The sequence below is a fragment of the Homalodisca vitripennis genome, chromosome 3, assembly GCF_021130785.1.
Source record: "Homalodisca vitripennis isolate AUS2020 chromosome 3, UT_GWSS_2.1, whole genome shotgun sequence".
Lineage (NCBI taxonomy): Eukaryota > Metazoa > Arthropoda > Insecta > Hemiptera > Cicadellidae > Homalodisca > Homalodisca vitripennis.
Window position 1 is genome coordinate 59663934 of NC_060209.1, and position 19927 is coordinate 59683860.

The 19927-nt window shown below is 33.4% G+C and overlaps 1 protein-coding gene across 2 annotated transcripts in view; it reads left to right on the forward strand.

Moving 5' to 3' along the window:
• LOC124356963 (vesicular glutamate transporter 1-like) overlaps window positions 1-19927 on the forward strand; it is a 29893-nt gene that overhangs the window by 1715 nt on the left and 8251 nt on the right. For both annotated transcript variants that reach the window (XM_046808301.1, XM_046808303.1), the window contains exons 2-9: window positions 797-968; window positions 7201-7369; window positions 8684-8920; window positions 10033-10207; window positions 10951-11093; window positions 12621-12738; window positions 13679-13812; window positions 19311-19453. In XM_046808301.1, coding sequence (XP_046664257.1) covers window positions 880-968; window positions 7201-7369; window positions 8684-8920; window positions 10033-10207; window positions 10951-11093; window positions 12621-12738; window positions 13679-13812; window positions 19311-19453 — 1208 coding nt within the window. In that variant the 5' untranslated portion in view covers window positions 797-879. The remainder of the gene's footprint in view (window positions 1-796; window positions 969-7200; window positions 7370-8683; window positions 8921-10032; window positions 10208-10950; window positions 11094-12620; window positions 12739-13678; window positions 13813-19310; window positions 19454-19927) is intronic.

Sequence of the window (19927 nt, forward strand, 5' to 3'; positions counted from 1 at the left end):
TAAAAGGCTTTCAGCCTGATTAGGAGACAAAATTTATCACAGTCTTCTCATACTGATTGTTGATTTTCTATTATTTTACAAAAGAAAACTCACAATTCTCCAATAATTTGTGTAGCCTATTTGTTTTTTTAAATAATAGAAAATTGATATTCCAATAAGAAGAGATCCTCCTCCTTCATGATTGTTGATTGTTTAAGTACAGTTAATAAAGATATACCTGCCCTTTAACTGACCTATAAAAGGAAATGTATATCTCTGGCAGTTTTGGTTTAACATCAGTTGACTGAAAATGGTTCTCCACAGGGAGGCAGAAATATTTCAAGATTTTAATTATGTCAAAGTTACTTTGTTGCAATGTTAAACATAAAACCTAGATGATAGTAATGATGTATCGATCATGCAAGCCCAGAACTAGGATCACCTCGAATATACGAGTACATCTTATTTGTAATTTATATATATAAAATATTTTATAGTATCTAAGGAAACACTTCTCATAATAAGTTAACAAAAACTTAATCTGGAAGTAATAAAGATAAACGAAATTATTATTATGTATGCATTAACAGAAAAATATTTGCTAAAGTAACTCAAATAAGCACCCTTCCAGTACTCCTTCATCCTTCAAATGTCTTATCATCAATTTCATATCAAACCTTTCTTCACCCTAAATCATCCTCCTAATACACGTATGTTCTCTTGTAATTGTTATTCTTTCTTTAGAACATATTGAGTATCTGTCTATGCCCAGTTCCCCCAATTGTACTCTTAGAATATTTGGATGTGTTTACCGTAGATTTTGGAGCAGTGGCAGTTATTGTTCTACATAATAATCGCCGTCCATCTCTTGGCATCACTCTTCTACTGGGCATTCTCTTCATGAGAGAGACAGCGTTGGGCTCCACCTGCACCTACCCCAGAATCAGAGAGCCTATCACTCCCACAACGAAGCAATGTCATCTGATTCTGTATGATGGGTTATAATTAAACTGTTGGTTATGTTTGTTACTTAACTCTAATTCCAATTTTATACTTAAAACTACGTAAAAAAGCAATATCTAAAGTGCGCAACTACTGTTCCGAAACATAGTTGGATATTTTGATAAATGTTCAAAAGGATCCAAACATCAATAAAATACTAGATGAAAGTATGACTAAAATGCTTCGTTTTTCGCTTCGAATTTATGTCAGGACATAATATATGACGCGAAATTCATTTATTTAACTAATGGAAATACAAAATATTAAAAATGAGTTTTTCAATATGAATACAACAAAAGGAAAATTCACACGGCTTAGTACTTCACATAATAGGTATAACAAATTAAATAATTGAATATCAATAGCTACACTGTATTAGCTATTATGTAGGGAATGTACAATTACAGTCACTAGTATACTATGTGTTTATGTATATAGGACGTTTTGCCCTCAATGAAAGTATGAATCATAAATACAGGTATTTAATACGCCTTGTAATCGAAATAATTAAATGACAGCAATTAATTCACAAGACCATATTATAAAAAATACATTCTTTTAAACGTGCTTTATATAACTAAACGACTCTGATTTCGTTAGAATCACATCATCACTTCAGATTATATTTAAAATTTGTCACCGCTTTCAAAACTTTGTGTTACTGGTTTTGAAAAAAAAAATGTTTAATTAAAAGTACTTGTTACTTTTTAGTTCCTTAATTTCATTACATGTTTTTAAAATTGACTTTTTTGTATTAGAGACTCATATTTTTAATTCCATTCTTGCATATTTTCACCCATAATTAGGCATAAGGATGAAGATTTTTATAAATTAAAACATAACATTTAGTAGCCTAACTTTATTTAATTCATTTAATTAAGGTAATGAACCTTGTCTATTTCTGTACAGGTGTCCATGTTATGTCAAACAGACTTTATATTGGATCGATACTTAAAACTATGATAAAATGAAATGCTCCCCATATTATGAGTGAGGTTTGCGAATATTCAGAGAAACTGCAATCCAGTACTCCACACTGTCCCTCCGTTCCATGACATATATATTCCACATGTACTTCAACTGGAGTATTAATATTTCAACTGAAATACTTCCTAATCCCAAAATATTAAGGAAGTAAATTCTTACCTAGTATTACTATATTCAATCGTAGTTCATGAAATTAAATTCCTACTCAACATATTAATCTGTTCATAACTTGGATAAGAGCTTTCTACAAGGAGGAATTATGTATATGGAAAAATGATGCATACATGCCATTTATTTTGCATATTCAAATAGCGCAGGAAAGGGTTTGTGAAGTAATATGCAACGTTATACGTTTAACATATATAAATAAGAAATCTCTCAGACAATCTTAGTGTTATAAGACCATTTTTATGTCTGCATCTAAACACAGCATAAAACTGTTGGTCTGTAGCAATTTTATCGGTTATGAATAAAAGAAGAATAAAACTATTTCAATAAATACCTGGAAGAAAATAAAATATTTTTTACAAATCAGCATGGTTTCCAAAACAAATAAACCATGTGGTTTTATTTGTTTTAATTATATAAATATATATATATATATATATATATATATATATATATATATATATATATAATATCCGTTTATAACACAAAGGAGTTCATTTTTGTTAACTAGGGACTATTTTTGAAATAAGATATTTTTATGATAAGCTGATAATAAAAACTTCAGAAAATGTTCGACAATACGTTTTTTATTTCGATAAATAAATCGGTATATTTGATAATCTGCTCACTCCATTATTGTTTTCTCAGTAACGTAATTTTAAAACTGGTAACACAAAGTTAAAACTGGTCCCTTCCCAGTATCATTCCTTGCACGATACTCGCCTTGGTTGTTATTTGTTACTGAGTAACATTGCACCAAAAAGGTGCTATAAGAACTCCAATTCCAGCTAAAACGTTTTAATATGACTATTACCAGTGCGTTGTGTCGGGTGTACAATACAGCCCAGATGTGACTGAAATAACAGGGTGTTGCTGGTAGCGGGTTATCTCGTTAATAGGTTACACCGGATAACAGTTACTAACACTAATACGTTACGCACCGCCTATCTCTGAGCGACCGACAAGTACACAACACAGTCGGTGTCTGTTCGCGCACCATGTATAACCCTCCAAGCCGCAGGTAAGTATGTGTTCTTTAAGTTGATTCTTGTAATATGTATAAGTGAAATTTAATTCTCATAGTATGGAAAAGAGAGTATTTCTTAACGAGTCCGTTCCAGGAATTTAATATTAATGAGGCGTAAGCATGCTGGAAATATATTGTTATGGAAATAGAATATTAAAATAATATTAGGATCAGAACATATTGTAACGACATAATTAATAACATTTTTATATATTTACTATCTTAATATAAACGGTTTGTCTTACTGGATAAGTACACTTTTGTACACAGAAAATGTCGATCCTAACGTATATTTAGTTCAGAGAACAAAATATCCGCGTACTAAATATCAGCTTTAGGAGCTCGAGACCAAAACAATACAATCTCGATATTATCTTCCCATGGATTCCTTCAGTTGCGACTCACTTATGCGGGAAAACAGGGGAATTATTTGCTTGAGATTGGCAATGAGTCCACATGTGAGTGACGCAAGATGCCGCTGTCGACGAGCTCCTCGTGGTCCACCTACTGTACATAGGCTGATCATAAACCTCGGAGAGAAAGAGTGGGGATGGAGGGGCCCCTCCTGCAAACTACAGAGAGCCCGTGTATTTGATAGTAGAATGAGCAGTCTCTTCTTGTTTCATACTCTTCTGGATAAGTTCAAACGCAATATGTAGATACGCTCTCTGCCAGAGATTCAATTAACTATTTCAAGGAGGTAAATAACAATTAAAGAGTCCGTAAGCAATAGTCTATTCGCTGCCAGTTGTACTTGAACCATGGTGAGCTCTTGATTGGAGGCTAACGATCCTGCCACATCTGTAAGCGTTGGATGTCATACATCACTTGCTCTTGCAATTTAAGAACAAATTTTATTCGACGCTAAAACATTCTAAAATTACATACTCAAAAATAGTACACTTGCAAACATTTTTATAAACATTTTATCGTAGTCGGATCACAAGGTTTCGATTTATGAGATTTGAAAATTGCAGTTTGGTTGGAAAGTGCCCAACCTTTACCGCTGTAGCTTTTTTATAGCTACATTGGTTGATTTTTTAATTAAAACTTAAATTAAATGAAAATTTGGGAAAGAAATATTGGGATTTAATTTTAATTAGATTGTGAGAAGTTAGGATAAAAAACGAATATGTAATCCTTTGGCAAGTTAGTTCTAGTAACTTTAAATTATTAGGAAAGCGGTTCACTGCCTTGAATTGATCAGAACTTGTCTTGTACTGCAGTTACGTCAGATCTGACAGGGCTATTGCTCTTGAGTTGGATATGGCTGGGCCAATGAGAGAACGCCGCGGATGTCCATCCGAAAGGGAGGAAGAGGAACTATAAAACCGCCAGGTCATAATTTTCGCCCTTCTTTTGGTAATTTATCGTGAATTAAGTTGATTACAGTGCGCCGTGTTTCTAAATTTTTTCCGCGAGGGATTTTGAGGTAAGCACAAATTTATTGTATATTGAAATAGTCTTCCAGATCATATATTACATTATTTTTTTTTTTGTCTTTTTTATAGGAAAAATTATATTCATAGAAACTACAGAGCAATCTGAATAACTGATTCTCGATGAACAATAGAGCACAATAGAATCATACAAGTTACATTTTGTTACTTGCAAGAAAACTGAATTAAAATTGAACTTTTTTAATAAATTTAATTGAAATTCGGAAATGTAGTAATTTATAAATATTTAATTGGAAATGTTTTATTGTGAATTATTAGTTGGAAATTAATTGAACATTAATTAGAGAGTGTTTGAGAGAGTTGTATCTGAATTGCAAAGACTTGAAAGTTAAGGTACAACTAGTGGAAAGTGAAGTTTGATTTTGAATTTTGAGTGAACTTAGAAGGGAACATTTTTATTTTAGTGATTTCCAAGTGGTATCTGATTTTTATTTGAAAACTTTATTATTTTATTTCAGAAGAGAGCTCTGATTTTTAGTTTGATATATTTGATTAATATTTTTATTTCTTGCCAAAGGACCTTTTAAAATTACTAAACGGTTTGTCAATTCTTTGTAGAAAACAGAGTGATGAAAATTCTGAAACATTGAACTTATTAATTTGCCTGTTTAAAATAAATCCATTATTTTAATTTCTTTGATTTTTATTTAAGGGGAGATGTACGCCCTATACCAGCTCATGTTAATTTTCAAATATTTATGTTCCTTTTTCTCAAGAACTATGATACCTAACGAATTGAAATTTTTAGCACTTCTAAAACATACTATTATACACAAGCCCTGCCACTTTTAAAGATTTCCAATTAATATTTTTGGCTTTAGAAATTTTTTAAGGATACTCAATATTTTTTTCAATTATTTGTTTTTAAAAAAATTTTTATTTTTTTTTATTTTGATCTAGACTTATGAAAGTGGCAGGGCTTGTATGAATAGGTACGTTATATATATATGATATAAATTTCATGAAGATTGGACAACTAGTTCCTGAGAAAGAGGAACATTTATGTCAAAAAAGTAACTTTTCGGTAATTCACAAAACACTTTTATGTATACAAAAATATGATTGAAAAGTACCTTTTAAAACATCCCTGCTTCATAGTCTTGTTCCTTGGCCTTATCATCATCAATTAGTTTCTTCCTCACCATTCTTGCCCGTTTCCTAGCTTGCTTTGTCTCTTCTTCACCAGCTTTTTCGGCTTTCCTCACTCGGTCCTCATCAATCTGACGTAGTGTATAAACACAGTTTTGGCCTAGCTTTATACCTAGATCATTAAGCACTTTTATTCTGCCTTGACTTCCTTCATTAAAAGTAATAATACTGTCAAAAACACCAAATCTTAGTGTTTGCAGGCCTACAACATTTAATTTAGGTATACGCGTCCACAACACAGAATTAAAACTTTCGTTTACATTCTGTGTTTGACCATGGAGACATTTTTTAAGCAGGTCTGGTGAAAATAATATTAAAATAATATTAAGTATTATTAAAAAGTGCAAATTATGTATATTAAAATGCTCAAAACAGTATCCTATCGTTCAGAACGTCTTCGATACGTCGGACCACGGATCCGTGCGCCCGACTAGAATGTTTATAATTTTTTTTTAGCTTATAAATATAACCCAAATATATATGTATTATATATCACTGAACTCAGAAAGATCTATACTTTAAGATAAAAATATAAAAAAAATATTGATTTTTTTTACAATATAGGCGTACATCTCCCCTTAAGACAAACCAGATAATATTTAATAGTTTAAAAATCTAATAATAAATTTTACTGAATATTCACTCGGAGCTTACTAATCAAAAAATATTTTATATCGTCTTGGATGTCTGAATATTAATATCTACAATCCAAGTCGTTATAACTCCTTAGCTCTTCCGATAGTAACAAGTAAATGTCATTCCTTGTAAATTATCTGCTCTAAATGTATTAATCAGAAATAAACAAGTAAAATTTTAATGTGACTCCCGTTAATGTACATTTATTCGTCGGTTCGTGGTTAATGATCAAAATCGGGTATCTATACTTTGTTATCCGAAAGTATTAGGGTGGAAAGCGGCGCTAGAACATCTAGAACATACAAACACCTATTTACGTTTCGATGCGCGCGCCGTTCTATTTGAAACAACCTTATAATGGTATGATCCTTGAGTAATATAACAGAACGTATTTGAATTTATTTTAACGCCTTATAAACATTTTATTATAGATATGAACAATTATATTTAAAACACCCCTCTCCACAAATTTTGCCAATGTATGCGTGAGCGCAGAATAGCACGTGCCTAAATACGGGCTTGCGAATACCTGTCGTTGATCCTGTGATCAAGTGATAATCCCGGGTCCGTGAGCTGCTTAAGAGCGGAGGAGGTTGATCATATTTTCTAGTGTTGATCTTCGATTTCCGATGATATGAGTATTGATTATGTTTACCATATTTTGGAACAGTGCAAATATCAAAGTTTTAAAATACATTACAAGTTAAACCGGCATCTCAGCTTGTGAATAAAAATATTTTTTTATTTTTAAGGTATATTACTTTAACACAATTTAATTAAATTGTATTGCAGTCACAAGGGACACAGATGTATGTTCTGGAAGAGAAGACGTCACCTAGTAACATTCCTCGCGTTCCTGGGTTTCTTAAACGTGAGCAGTCTCAGGGTGAACTTCATGCACGCTATTAACACCATGATGACTCCTTACAATGTCACCCTGGGCAACGGAACAGTTGTGGAGGTGAGCCATCAGCCATCACAACCAGTGATGGAGATACAATTTTGTAGTGTCCTATGTTGAGGTACGAAATTAAATATGTGTGAGACAGGATTCTTTTCTTAAAAAGGAAGAGGATGTTTAGAGATATTTAAGGATAGAAGCTCCAGGAACATTCTTAAATGTTGAAGTCTTCGAATTATGTTTCATGGCCTTTTTGAAAAAAGTTTAAAGAAAGCAATAGAGTAAAACTGGAGGAGTACAATCCGCTTTATGGGCCTTAGATTAAAATAAAAGTATCCTATACAGCTTTGGAACGAGATATAATTCGCATGATGGCTATAGAGAATCTGCACTGTACAGGCCATGTTATGAAATTAGAGCTGGCTATATTACTATAAGATACTATATAACTTTGGGTCGAGATGTAAGTTGTATTACAGATATTCAAACTCTTCATTATATGAGATTTGGATTGAGGAATTATAGGATAACTGGTCCTCTTTTGTCCAGATTTACATTGCGGGATTATTAGTTGGCTAATATTCAGATTGAGGAATGAATGGTATGATATGTACTATTTCTCTCTTGTCTGGCTTTATATTACGGGATGGTTGTTAGTTGGTTCATTTTCTAACTGAGCAATCAACAATAAGGTAAGGTGTTTTGTCCAGATTTGCATTACGGGATTGTTATTTGGCTAATCTTCAGACTGTGGAATAAATGATAAGTTAGGTACTGGTCTTTGTTTTTTCGGATTTACGTTCCGGGGTTGTTAGTTAGGTAGCCTTCAGATTGAGCAATAAACGGTAAGATGGGTACTAGTCTTTGATCGTTTGGATTTGCGTTGCAGGATTGTTAGGTGGCTAATCTTCAGGCTTAGGAATAATTTATAAAATAGGCACTTGCCTTTTTTATCCGGATTTAAACTGTAAGATTGTTACTTGGCAAAATACTCATGATTCATTCCAAAGGGCTCCTTCAAACCATTTTTAGACATTTCTTTTTGCTATACGAATTGGATCTTTTGCCACCTTACAGAAAAGTTTATTACTGACATTTTAATTAGATTTTCAATCATACGCAACAAAGATCTAAAATAGATTTTATGTATGATGTATAATGCAATAGTGGAGGATGTCAATTTATTAGCATAACGTGTATTTCCGTATTATTGTATCACAAAAGTTATTAAAATATTTTTACAATTTTACAATAGGATCAGTAACAATTTAATGTGTGATACTGTAATTAAACCATTCCATAACAAATTGACACAAGTACTTATATAAATATGTATCTAGTTATAAATCATTTTTTGGTTGTTTATGATTTCAGAAAGTAGACATCACCTGGAATATCATGGAAATATTCAATATTTTGCGCGCCCCCTACTTCGGAAATGCCGCCACTCAGATTCTAGGAGGGTGGCTAGGTGCCTGTCTGGGGGGCAGTCGAGTGTTCGGTGTGGCGGTAGCCTTATCAGCACTCTTTTCTCTTGTTACGCCTTTTCTGGTCAACATAGGCGTGGCCAACATACTGATAGCCATCAGATTCATGGAGGGTCTCTTTGAGGTATGTCAGGTTACATTAGTTTATGTTGTAAAAACTGTTATCAGTTTGTTAACACTGAAGTGAAATCCTAACATTGCCATAAACGATTTCATAATTTGACATAAACTGATTGTATATAAACCTCACTTCTATTACTAAGTTGCCAGGTTTCCAATAATGTTGATAAGCATACATCTGCTTACCCCCTAACCAGTTCTAATATACTGGAGAGGGGTGCATACTGGTGAGTATAATTTGACATAAACTCAGTGTATATAAAACTCACTCACTATAAAAATATATGTAAAAACGAATAACGGATATTTCAAATATTTTTCCGATACCAAGCCAGAAAATTATTTGTCGTATGTCGATGAAAACAATTTTTAAGGTTGGGCTTTGTCACAAAAATTACCTTGCGATGAAATCAAATGGATGGATCCGAAAAAAAAAAGTTAATTATGTTACTCTGTTACAATAATATGCAATAAATTATTCAAATAACGCCCTAATGACATCATTTATATCATGATTCACCACCTGGTCCGTGCCCACCCCCAGACGTCAGGTGAGGGCTCACGGGTGTTAAGACAGAGTCTGGAGAGTATCCACCAAGTTTTGAATTACGTATTATTTTCACTGGACTATTCATTTAAGTTTAATAGAAAGACATTATTTTTGTGCTGTAATGTGTTTAATATAATTGTTAGAGTCATAAATGTAACGTTTAAGATCCAGGAAAATGCCATTTTATTACCTAACATAAATTTTAAATAGTACCTGCATTCAGTACCCAATGGGGTTAAGTTATATCTTGTACATTTCTAAATGTCACACTCCTGACCACCACAATCACCATCAAGTTGGGAGTTTGCTCAATACCAGTATACTGGGTGAGACAGACCACCCCCGTCTGAGATGCTGAACCGAGAAACGTACATTCTTCGTTTTAACGAAACCCCCATATTTCGACCCCTAAGAATTCAGGAAAATAAGTTTTAAAGACAAAGAAGACTCTATAGTTTTTTAATTTACAGCACATTTCCAATTTATAAAATAGTTCAAATTAGTTATAAGTCTCCCCAAATGAGTTTCTATAATTTCCTGTGAATTGATCTTCATGCCTGTGTCAGGGTGTCACTTACCCGAGTATTATCGCCGTCTGGTCTCGATGGGCGCCTCCCCAGGAGCGGGCTCGCCTGGTTACCATCGCCTTCGCGGGCAGATATTTTGGTACTGTAGTCAATGACCCAGTTTTCCGCCTCATCATCAATACCCTAGGCTGGTCGTACATCTTCTACGTCACAGGTGAGTTCAACAACTGATATTCCTTTCGTTTTTTAAGTTCACTAATTTCCTAAGTGTAGGTTTGGAATCCTACACACATAAAACCTTAAACAAAACAAACCCAGAGAATTGCTGGCTAAGAAGGTTCTCTGGCTCAGCTTTATGAATTTATTTCATTGAACCAGGTTTTGGTTGTTGTAAGGAGTCAGATATGACACATGTCACTCACGCCACATTGTCATGAACAACCATCTGATGTTCAAATACAATCGGAGAAAAATAGTTGAGGATTTATTTTTACTTTAAGATAAAACATTGGAGCTATGGCAGACCGTTTATGTGTAATAGACAACAGATGTCCTGGAATTGATCATTAAGGTATGTAAATCTTGACAGAAAAATAGGACATAATTTATTTTTACTTTTTTTAAATAAGATAAGAAAGAATATTGATTAATATATAAGATAGAAATAACAGATAAGAAATTTGGGAGATAATTTATAATTTTATTTTCAATGTTGACATAATTAAGATGACTATTTTACAAGGAAGCAACGATATACACAACTAAAAAATACTAACAGAATTTTTATTAATAACAAATTTACTAACTTTATAGCTGTTTTTGTAAATCTCAAACTGTAGCATACTTGTCTAAGTGAAGCAAAATTCTATTCTAATCAAAGTATGTATCACAAACATACAAAATTTAGACCGTATCATATTTATGATAGCATTTAATTATAATGTTTAATGTTTGTAGGTATAGTCGGGTTAATATGGTGTGCTGTTTGGTGGATTGTGGTGAAGGACAAACCGGAAGACGATCCTCACATCTCCACAGAGGAACTAAAGTACCTTAGAGATAATCTTGATTGTGGACCTAATGACTCTATTCCTAAACATGTAGGTAATGGTATTGTTTCTTATTGGTAAAGCCTATCATTTGAGAAACTGGAGAAATTTTATTTCTGTCTGTCTGCCTGTCTTCATAACATCTTGTGAACGAACTGATCTATAGACTTGATAGTTTGCATGAAGCTTCTACATCGAGTTCAATCATAAATCATGATGTATGTCACTCTATGTGGTTTGACTTAACAATAGTAAACATGTCTACATTTAAATGGATGTCTTACGAGTAACCATGATGACAACGAGAAAATATAGTAATGAATACTAAACAGAGTACAACCATTAGCATTTTAAGAAGTAACACAGTAGCAAATGTAGCCTAATTATCCGAAATATTGTTTTGAAAACAATCCAGGAATCTACCGACTTTACATTTTGCATCATACTTTCTTTTTACACTGTTTGGGTGAGAATTGTACACATTCCATTCTGTATGTTTGTCTGACCACCTCACAGAACAGTGAGGAATTAAATTTGCTATACACTTGGAATTTGCATGCATCTCAGAAATTCTTGTTTGCAAGACGTGGTATTGTTTTTAACATTCTTCTTCTTTTTTAATTTTAACCGGCACTCAAACTGCTGCAATTTACCATCTAATGAATTAAATTTACATAAAAATTGTCATTTTCAATTACATTTTTGTATTAATCTTAAACGTGTTACCAGCTTGGAAGGGTTACGGTAATAGAAACTGTTATGGCATATAATTTTGTTGTGTATTTGCAGTGTACAATTGGAACAAATTAATTCATTATAAAATTAGACAACGTATGCTTGCTTACAAAGTCTTCTTTAGAAAAGTTTAGGCCTAATTTTAATGCAGTCTATACATTTTATTTCTTTATCAAAATTGATATATTATTGAATATTGCGAACATAAATGTTCTCCTGTGTGACAGGCTTGTCCCTTATACTCAGCACATTACACGCAATAGCACATTGTGACATTAGCACAATATTAGCAACCTCCATAAATGAGGTACAAGAAAAGGTTTTGGCGGCAGTTGATGTATTACATCATCATCATCGTACTAGAATACATTGTAATAAGGTACAATAAGTGTTGTTTTTAAAACCTAAAAACTGAGCCGAATATAAAATGTAGCATACAGACTGCCATCACATTCATCGCCTCAGACCTGAAGCTCAGTGTTGCCAACACATACTGAACTGACTGTCGTGGGGTGGCTACACGTAATGGTTGATGTCTTTACTATGTCTATCTCTTGTCTGTTGATATTCGTCTTTTGAGAAATTACATTCCTACAGACGCCCGTACACACTTTTAAAATAGCATTTTTTTAAACGAGAGATGTTTATTATAAAATTTGCTATCCCGAAACTACTCGTAGTACCGAAGCATTGAATTAAGGGGCTCTGGGTCTAAACTTTAATGTTTCAAAGTAATTGTACAAAAAATGTATATCTGACAAATATGTTTTTGAATAAGAATAAGTCTATGGACACTTTAAACACATTTTTCAAGGAATTGAGCAACATTTGACTGTTATACAGATTATCTATCCTTGGGACAAGTTCATCACGTCGATGCCTGTATGGGCCATAGTTGTGGCTCACACCTGCCTGAGCACTGGCCTCTCTCTGGACGGTGAGATGCCGACGTTCTTGAGAGGTATCAACTTTATTACATAGTTGTATTTAGTTAATGGATTCTGTTTAATTACAATTAAAGAAGAAAATATTTGTTTTTAACGATGAAATTAATAAAATAATTCCTTCAACCGAGGTTGTATTAGTGATTTAGATTATGTTAAATTTAAATGGCTTAATTGACCAAAGCTAGGGTCACATTTCAGTTTCTTAGATTTAACCTGTATATATAAAAATAGCAACATGATTAGATACAAGACTGAAGAAATAAATATAAAAAATAATTAAATATGGTTCTTTTAAAATACAGTCTTATATTTTCAGAAGGGACATATGGAATTTGATGTGAACTGTGACAAATAAATTTTTATCAACAGCAAACATAAACAAATGTAAGAATAAATATACTGATATACTAATAAAATTGTAGCATTTTTGAATAAATACACGTTACTTGGATGAAGAAACCGCTTATACTCTTGAAAACCTTGGTAACAAAAAATAAAACGTGGGAACTAACGTGTTTGATGCTCAGAGCGCATTGACACACTGAGCAGTATGATTTTTACGTAATCAAAAAAGGTATTTAATAATTAAAAAAATGTCATATGGAGACCAAGATAACAAAAGTTTCAAAACGTTTAGATGCATATTTAACGCAATGCCAAAATAAAATAATGGAAATGAGTTCAAATCAGTTTACTTATAAGTATCCTTATAACTATAATTAAGAATACCCATACAAATAATAGGCGCGAAATGATAGAATTTATGATATTATGTATATTAATTTATATCAAATTGTAATCTTTATATCAACCTTCAAACCTTGGAGATAACTAGATTATTTCTCAATTTAAAGATTGTAGTAAAAACTTAATTACCATATAATTTTGCAGTGTAGTAGTGTTTGTAAATGAGAGAACGATTACTTTTAGAACTCAAACCGCCTCTGATTACAGATATATACAACTACAGGATGGATGAAACCGGGCTTATGTCATTCCTGCCATATCTACTGATGGTTGTCCTGATGGTGGTTGCTGGAACATTGGCTGACTGGTTGAGGAACACAGAAGTGCTCACTACCACACAAGTAAATTGGATACTTTTTGTTGCCCGTATTTTGTTATAAGTTTTACTCTGGAACAATATTTTTATACCGGTCATCAAAATTGAAGCAGCCTTGTGTGCACACTATGTCCGAATATTCTTGGGTCCTGAAGTAAAACTGTTGCAACTGTAATGGATGGTAGTACAGTACATATTAATTAGTTTAATATTTTTCCTATTTATATGACAATTATGAGATTTTCTGTGAAAAATAATATACCTAAGCGCTTAGGAAAAGGTTATATATTTTGGCTTGTGCCAAAATAATTTGGGGAAACCACATCATGCATTAAAATTACTGTCTCTCTTAGCGTTTCCATTTATTTTGAATTACATTGATGATTTTAAAATTTTTAGTTTGTGATTCAAGTAAGCAAATAAGCATGAGAATGATGTTTATGACAGGACATTGAGCATTGTCAACACTTGCATTGTGTATATGTTCTATATGGGGACTGTACTATATAATACATGTATACGCATCCTGATGTACTCTAAAATTTCTAATGTTATGATAAAGGCTATAAAAAGTAAACATTTTTCTTTCAACATATTTGTCATTGAATACTTTAATCCAATATTCATGTTGCAATGTTTTTCAATAATTTTTATACAAAAATTATCAGTTTTATTTTTTTAATTTCATATAATTTGCTTGTAAGAAACCGCTAAATAAAAGGCTAATTTTTTAAGTGAAAGATTTACAAAAATGTTGCCTATGCCGTGTCTACTTTGACAAATCTCAGGTAGATGCCTGTAATAGTTTTGACTAACACTGTATACTAAAAGAATGTCTAATATGGCAATAGAGTCATTATTATCACTAGTGATGACATTAAAATCACAAAAAAATACAAAATAGATTTATTTTCGTCAATTTATATACGTGTACGTTTATTATTTAATCACCGATCGCTATAACATGTTTTTGTCACACTTTGTATATGAAAATCCCCAATTACACAACCAAACTAATGAAATATCGTGCTTTGTAAACAATATTTAACTTGGAGTTCTTATTTCAGTTTGCCTATATTTGTTTATCGCCCAGGGTCTGCATCGTCTATGCGCATTGCACATAGATGACGTCATCGCTCAGCCATGGTAAAAAAACACACAATTACTAATTTCATGTCTCAAAATTTTCGTAGTTTTATACACAGTAAATATATCCTCTATAAAAATGCGTGTCAATTAAATCACAATATCTTCATTGGGGACGACACGGTTTGAATGTCATTGTAAAATACATACAATGTAAGTAATACAAATACACGCCCATATTTTCAAGTCAAATATATGATCCTGAGAGCCCGCATTAGGATGTATACATTTGGCGTAAAAGGTAGAGGATGTATTTTTAGTTCTTAAGTTATAGCCATTCTTTCCGAGCATCTGTTAGTCTCATAATAATAATATGTGTTATTGCTTATAACACATTCCTATTATCGCAACCGTAAAAATAGGTTACTCTCTAAAATTTAGCATTCATTCCCTACATTTGAATTCAATTCATTCTGAATGCCACTCTTCCCCAATTTCAGTCAGCCAATAATGTGGTCATCCATAAACTCGTCTATACGTTTACGCATTTGATGCATTTAAATGCATTGGGTATCGCAGCATTTTTAATCGAATTTGGTAGCTGGTTGACAAACCGAACTGCTTGAGATGTAAACTTTCATAAGCTACCGTTATGTGTCTCCCAGTTCGGTAGTTATTTCTGCCTCTAGTTATATAAGAGTATATGTCGCTACTTCTTATAGGACTGCACTTTGTCTTAAAAAAGATGTCTCCAAAATATAGAGGCAAGGCAATGTAAACAGTTTCAGATTTCTAAATGCTGGTCTGCACGAATCTATAACTTGCAGTTTTGCAATTATTCTGACAGGTTTTGATCAAGAATTAAACATCAAGAAAAATTATGTTTGCGCAACCTCACAAAGATACCCCATAGGAGAGATGTGAGTAGATTAATCCACAATAAGCCGTCATTAGCACCTGAATTAGACAGTTTTGGATAATTGTCTCAGTATATAAATGCCTGTAGCCAATTTGGCACACACGCTGTCAACGTGACAATCCCATTTCAACCCTCGATCAAGGTGTATTCCACGGAATTTTATTGAGTAGACTTTTTCAGTCTCGGTTTCTTCTAGGGTGACCAGTAGATTTTGTCGGATTTGTTTTAAGTAAATCTTTTGTTTTAAAATTTAGCTCATTGAAATGCTGAATTGTATTTTTGAGCTTCGTGAATTTCACCATTTCAAGTTCTATGTTTCATTTATTTTGCGTTGAAACAGAAAGTTGTGTCATCTGCATACTGGACAATTTGGCTGTGATGCAGAGACGAGCCAGCATTGTTGACATACAATGAAAAGAGTAGTGGGCTGAGGATGGACCCCTGAGGAACTCCAAGTCCCAATCCGAGGGAGAGATGTGAAATCTGAAATCACTAGTATCTGAAATTTGGACATATTATTTTCCACTACTAAATATGACTTGAGTCACCCAAGTGGCACTCCTCGTATCCCGTGATACTCCAATATATGGCTTAAGTTGGCATGATTATCTACACAGTCGAAAGCTTTTGATAAGTCAAGAAAAACACTAAGCTTATTTCTTTGACTTTCAAATCCTTCCACTATCATGTCAACTAGACGCACGACTGCATAAATTTCGACTTTCCATTACCGAACATACATCGAACTGACTTGATAATAGTAGGTTGTGTTTTTCTAAGAAATTTTCAAGCCGAATGAGGAAAACCTTTTCAATACCGTTGCTGAAACTTGGTAGAATTGTGATCGTGCGGTAATTTTGAACGGATTTGGGAACGTCCTACTTAAAAATTGGGGTAACTTTGGCTGCTTTGAGAGAGGAAGGAAATGTTCCAGAGCTAAAAGAGACATATATCAAATGTTCAAGTGGCCTCAACAAATGTTTTGAACACTACTTCAGTCATTCGGCCTATTTGTTCGAAAATAATTTATCATTCTGGAAATATCCTCCTCTGTGGCTGGAACGAGAACCATGGAAGCAGCTTGGCTCCGTATAAGTGGGGGGAGTGGCTGACCCTGATAACGACTAAGTCCTTGGTCAGTGCCAACACTGGCGATTAAAAATGTGATGAACTCATAAGCGACTCTGATTGCATCGCTGATTAGTTCGCTTCGAATCTGTAGTCATTATGTTTGTTATTAAATATTTGTTTTATTGTTGATTATGGCCCACGCAGTTTTGATACGTTTTTCCGCGATTAAACCTTTGGTTACATCATAAGCTTTAAGCAGCTCTGATCTTCCTTCTATAAATTCGCTTATAATTTTGATAACAGTGTTTGAATTTATCATTTTAGTGCTTATTTATTAGGAGAGAAGTATTATTTATTCTCTTGAAATAAGGATACATGTGGTAATCCCATTTCACTTCTTCATTTTAGCTTTTGGATGGATTTTAATTGAAGGGTAGCTTACGTTCAAATTAAAATTGAAATGATCTTCAAACTTTTAAAATTGTTATTGTACGGAATCTAAGACATTTAGAAACCTCCAGCTCTCTTTCGAAAGCATACAGTTGAGATGTGCAATGTTTGTGGGGCTAGTGTCCGGATTGTTTTTTTTTTCTGATTGGATCCCGTGTTTGGTTTGTGACCATCGATGACGACCTGTTGGTCATAGTGGTCTGAGATCGCTGTGTTGATCACAGAAACCTGGCAGTCAGTCAGATTTGTAATGATGTTGGCAATTGCTGTCGCTGAAGTGGCGTTCACTAGTGTTGGTGTGATGGTTTCAACTGATGGTACTAGAAAAACCTTATCCGATGTCTCTCTTTGAAGAAATCTTCTGAAAATCACTCGTCATCTAGTGCTCACTGAGACAGATAAAGTCCTAGCAACAGTCCCATGTTCCGATACACCTCCATGAAGCTCTAGATTAACCCATGAGTAGACCATGTATCTGCTCTCTGTACAAGTTATGGCTTCCCCTGTACAGAACTTCTAGGATTTTAATTGAAGGGTAGCTTACGTTCAAATTAAAATTGAAATGATCTTCAAACTTTTAAAATTGTTATTGTACGGAATCTAAGACATTTAGAAACCTCCAGCTCTCTTTCGAAAGCATACAGTTGAGATGTGCAATGTTTGTGGGGCTAGTGTCCGGATTGTTTTTTTTCTGATTGGATCCCAGAAAAATTAAATTGGATCCGCATTTTAATTACCAAAGTTTAACACTTTTACACTTATTTCTAAGTTAGGAAAACATTTAGTTTTAGAATTAACCCGTCTAATGAAAACAGAGAAATCAGCGACAGAGATCAGCAGAGCAGAGTTTGCAGTCACTATTTTGCCTCCATTACTACAACTGGACACATAATTTGTACATCCTATAACAACAATAGTTATTCAATGTTGACGATTGAACTTTTTACTACTTTCACCACTTCAATTAGAGGAGCACCAGGTTCTATCGTTGATGGTTTTATCGTGAAAGATATAGAGGCAAATTCTCTTTCGAGGAGGTGGTACATGTTGCATCCATGGGCTGTCACTATACAGATTAATTTATATTTTATTTGTCAATGGCTTCTTTTTTAATTTTTCTTTTTTTATTTTGTTATGTGAGTGTTCCTTAAATTTATTATTTTCTAGGATAGATGCTGAGCTGTTCAAATCGTGGTCATCAAGCATGATAAATCGTCAAAGCTGTTAGAGGTAGGAATCGCATCATTACCTATGGAAGGCGACAATTAAGGAAGAAGTTTCAATGAACCTTTGGTCATCAAGTATAAGCTGTATCTGAGCCAATTCATTGTTAAGTTTGTCGTTTTTTGCTCGAAGATTTTCTGTATCTTTATGTCGTCTCTCAGATAGAAAATTTGTAAATATTTTAAATAGTTTTGTTGAGATTTGATTCTAACGATAATTTTAAACCAACAGTTGTTTTCTTTTTTTTAAGTCAATTTATATCATTTCCGTTTTCCGCATTGAAGTACAAATCAGTAGTATTCTGACCTATTTGTTTTTACGTCATTAATTTTTGAATCCACTATAAGTTATAAACTATTTCATGATAAACTATATGTGATATTACGCTACGTTTTTGTTCACAGATAAGTCCACACACGCAGATTTGAGATGGAAAACTCGTATCTTGTGTCCATGCATTTTAATTGGTCGGTCGACATAAAACATTGTATTTTGTTTCCAGAATCAATCGTAACGTTGTATCCAAATTATTTGCAAATAGTCTCCATACAGTATGCAGTATGAACACATCTCCACAGGCAGAAAATATATCAGAATACATGTTGGATACATTCTGTATACTATGTTAATGTTTTGAGATACAAATTTGCAAGTTAAGACAAGATATAACAATATGCCGGCACGGCGGAACATGTTATTACAACATCGGATGCCTTAACTTAGTTTATTGACCGTTATAATAATACTACATGGTAGGTTTCTTCTTGTTATAGGTGCGGAAAGTTTTCAACTGCGGTGCCTTCATAATTCAGGCGATATTTGTGTTCCTTGCAGGACACTTACACTCCGTTAATGCTGTGTTATTCTGTCTGGTAATGATCGTAGGACTGTCAGCATTTCCTTGGGCTGCCTTCAGGTAACTAATTACTGACTAGCTGTATCAACTTCTTTAGAACAACATTAACTGTCATTAGCCATTGATAGCATAAGTAAGTAAACAGTATCCATAAAACTAATATCTCCATCATTTTGCACACTAATACTGTGTCTGGTACTGGCCTTAGGGCTGGCAACGTTCGCCTGGGCTGCCTTCTGGTAACTAATTACTGACTAGCTGTATCAACTTCTTTAGAACAACATTAACTGTCATTAGCCATTGATAGCATAAGTAAGTAAACAGTATCCATAAAACTAATATCTCCATCATTTTGCACACTAATACTGTGTCTGGTACTGGCCTTAGGGCTGGCAACGTTCGCCTGGGCTGCCTTCTGGTAACTAATTACTGACTAGCTGTATCAACTTCTTTAGAACAACATTAACTGTCATTAGCCATTGATAGCATAAGTAAGTAAACAGTATCCATAAAACTAATATCTCCATTATTTTG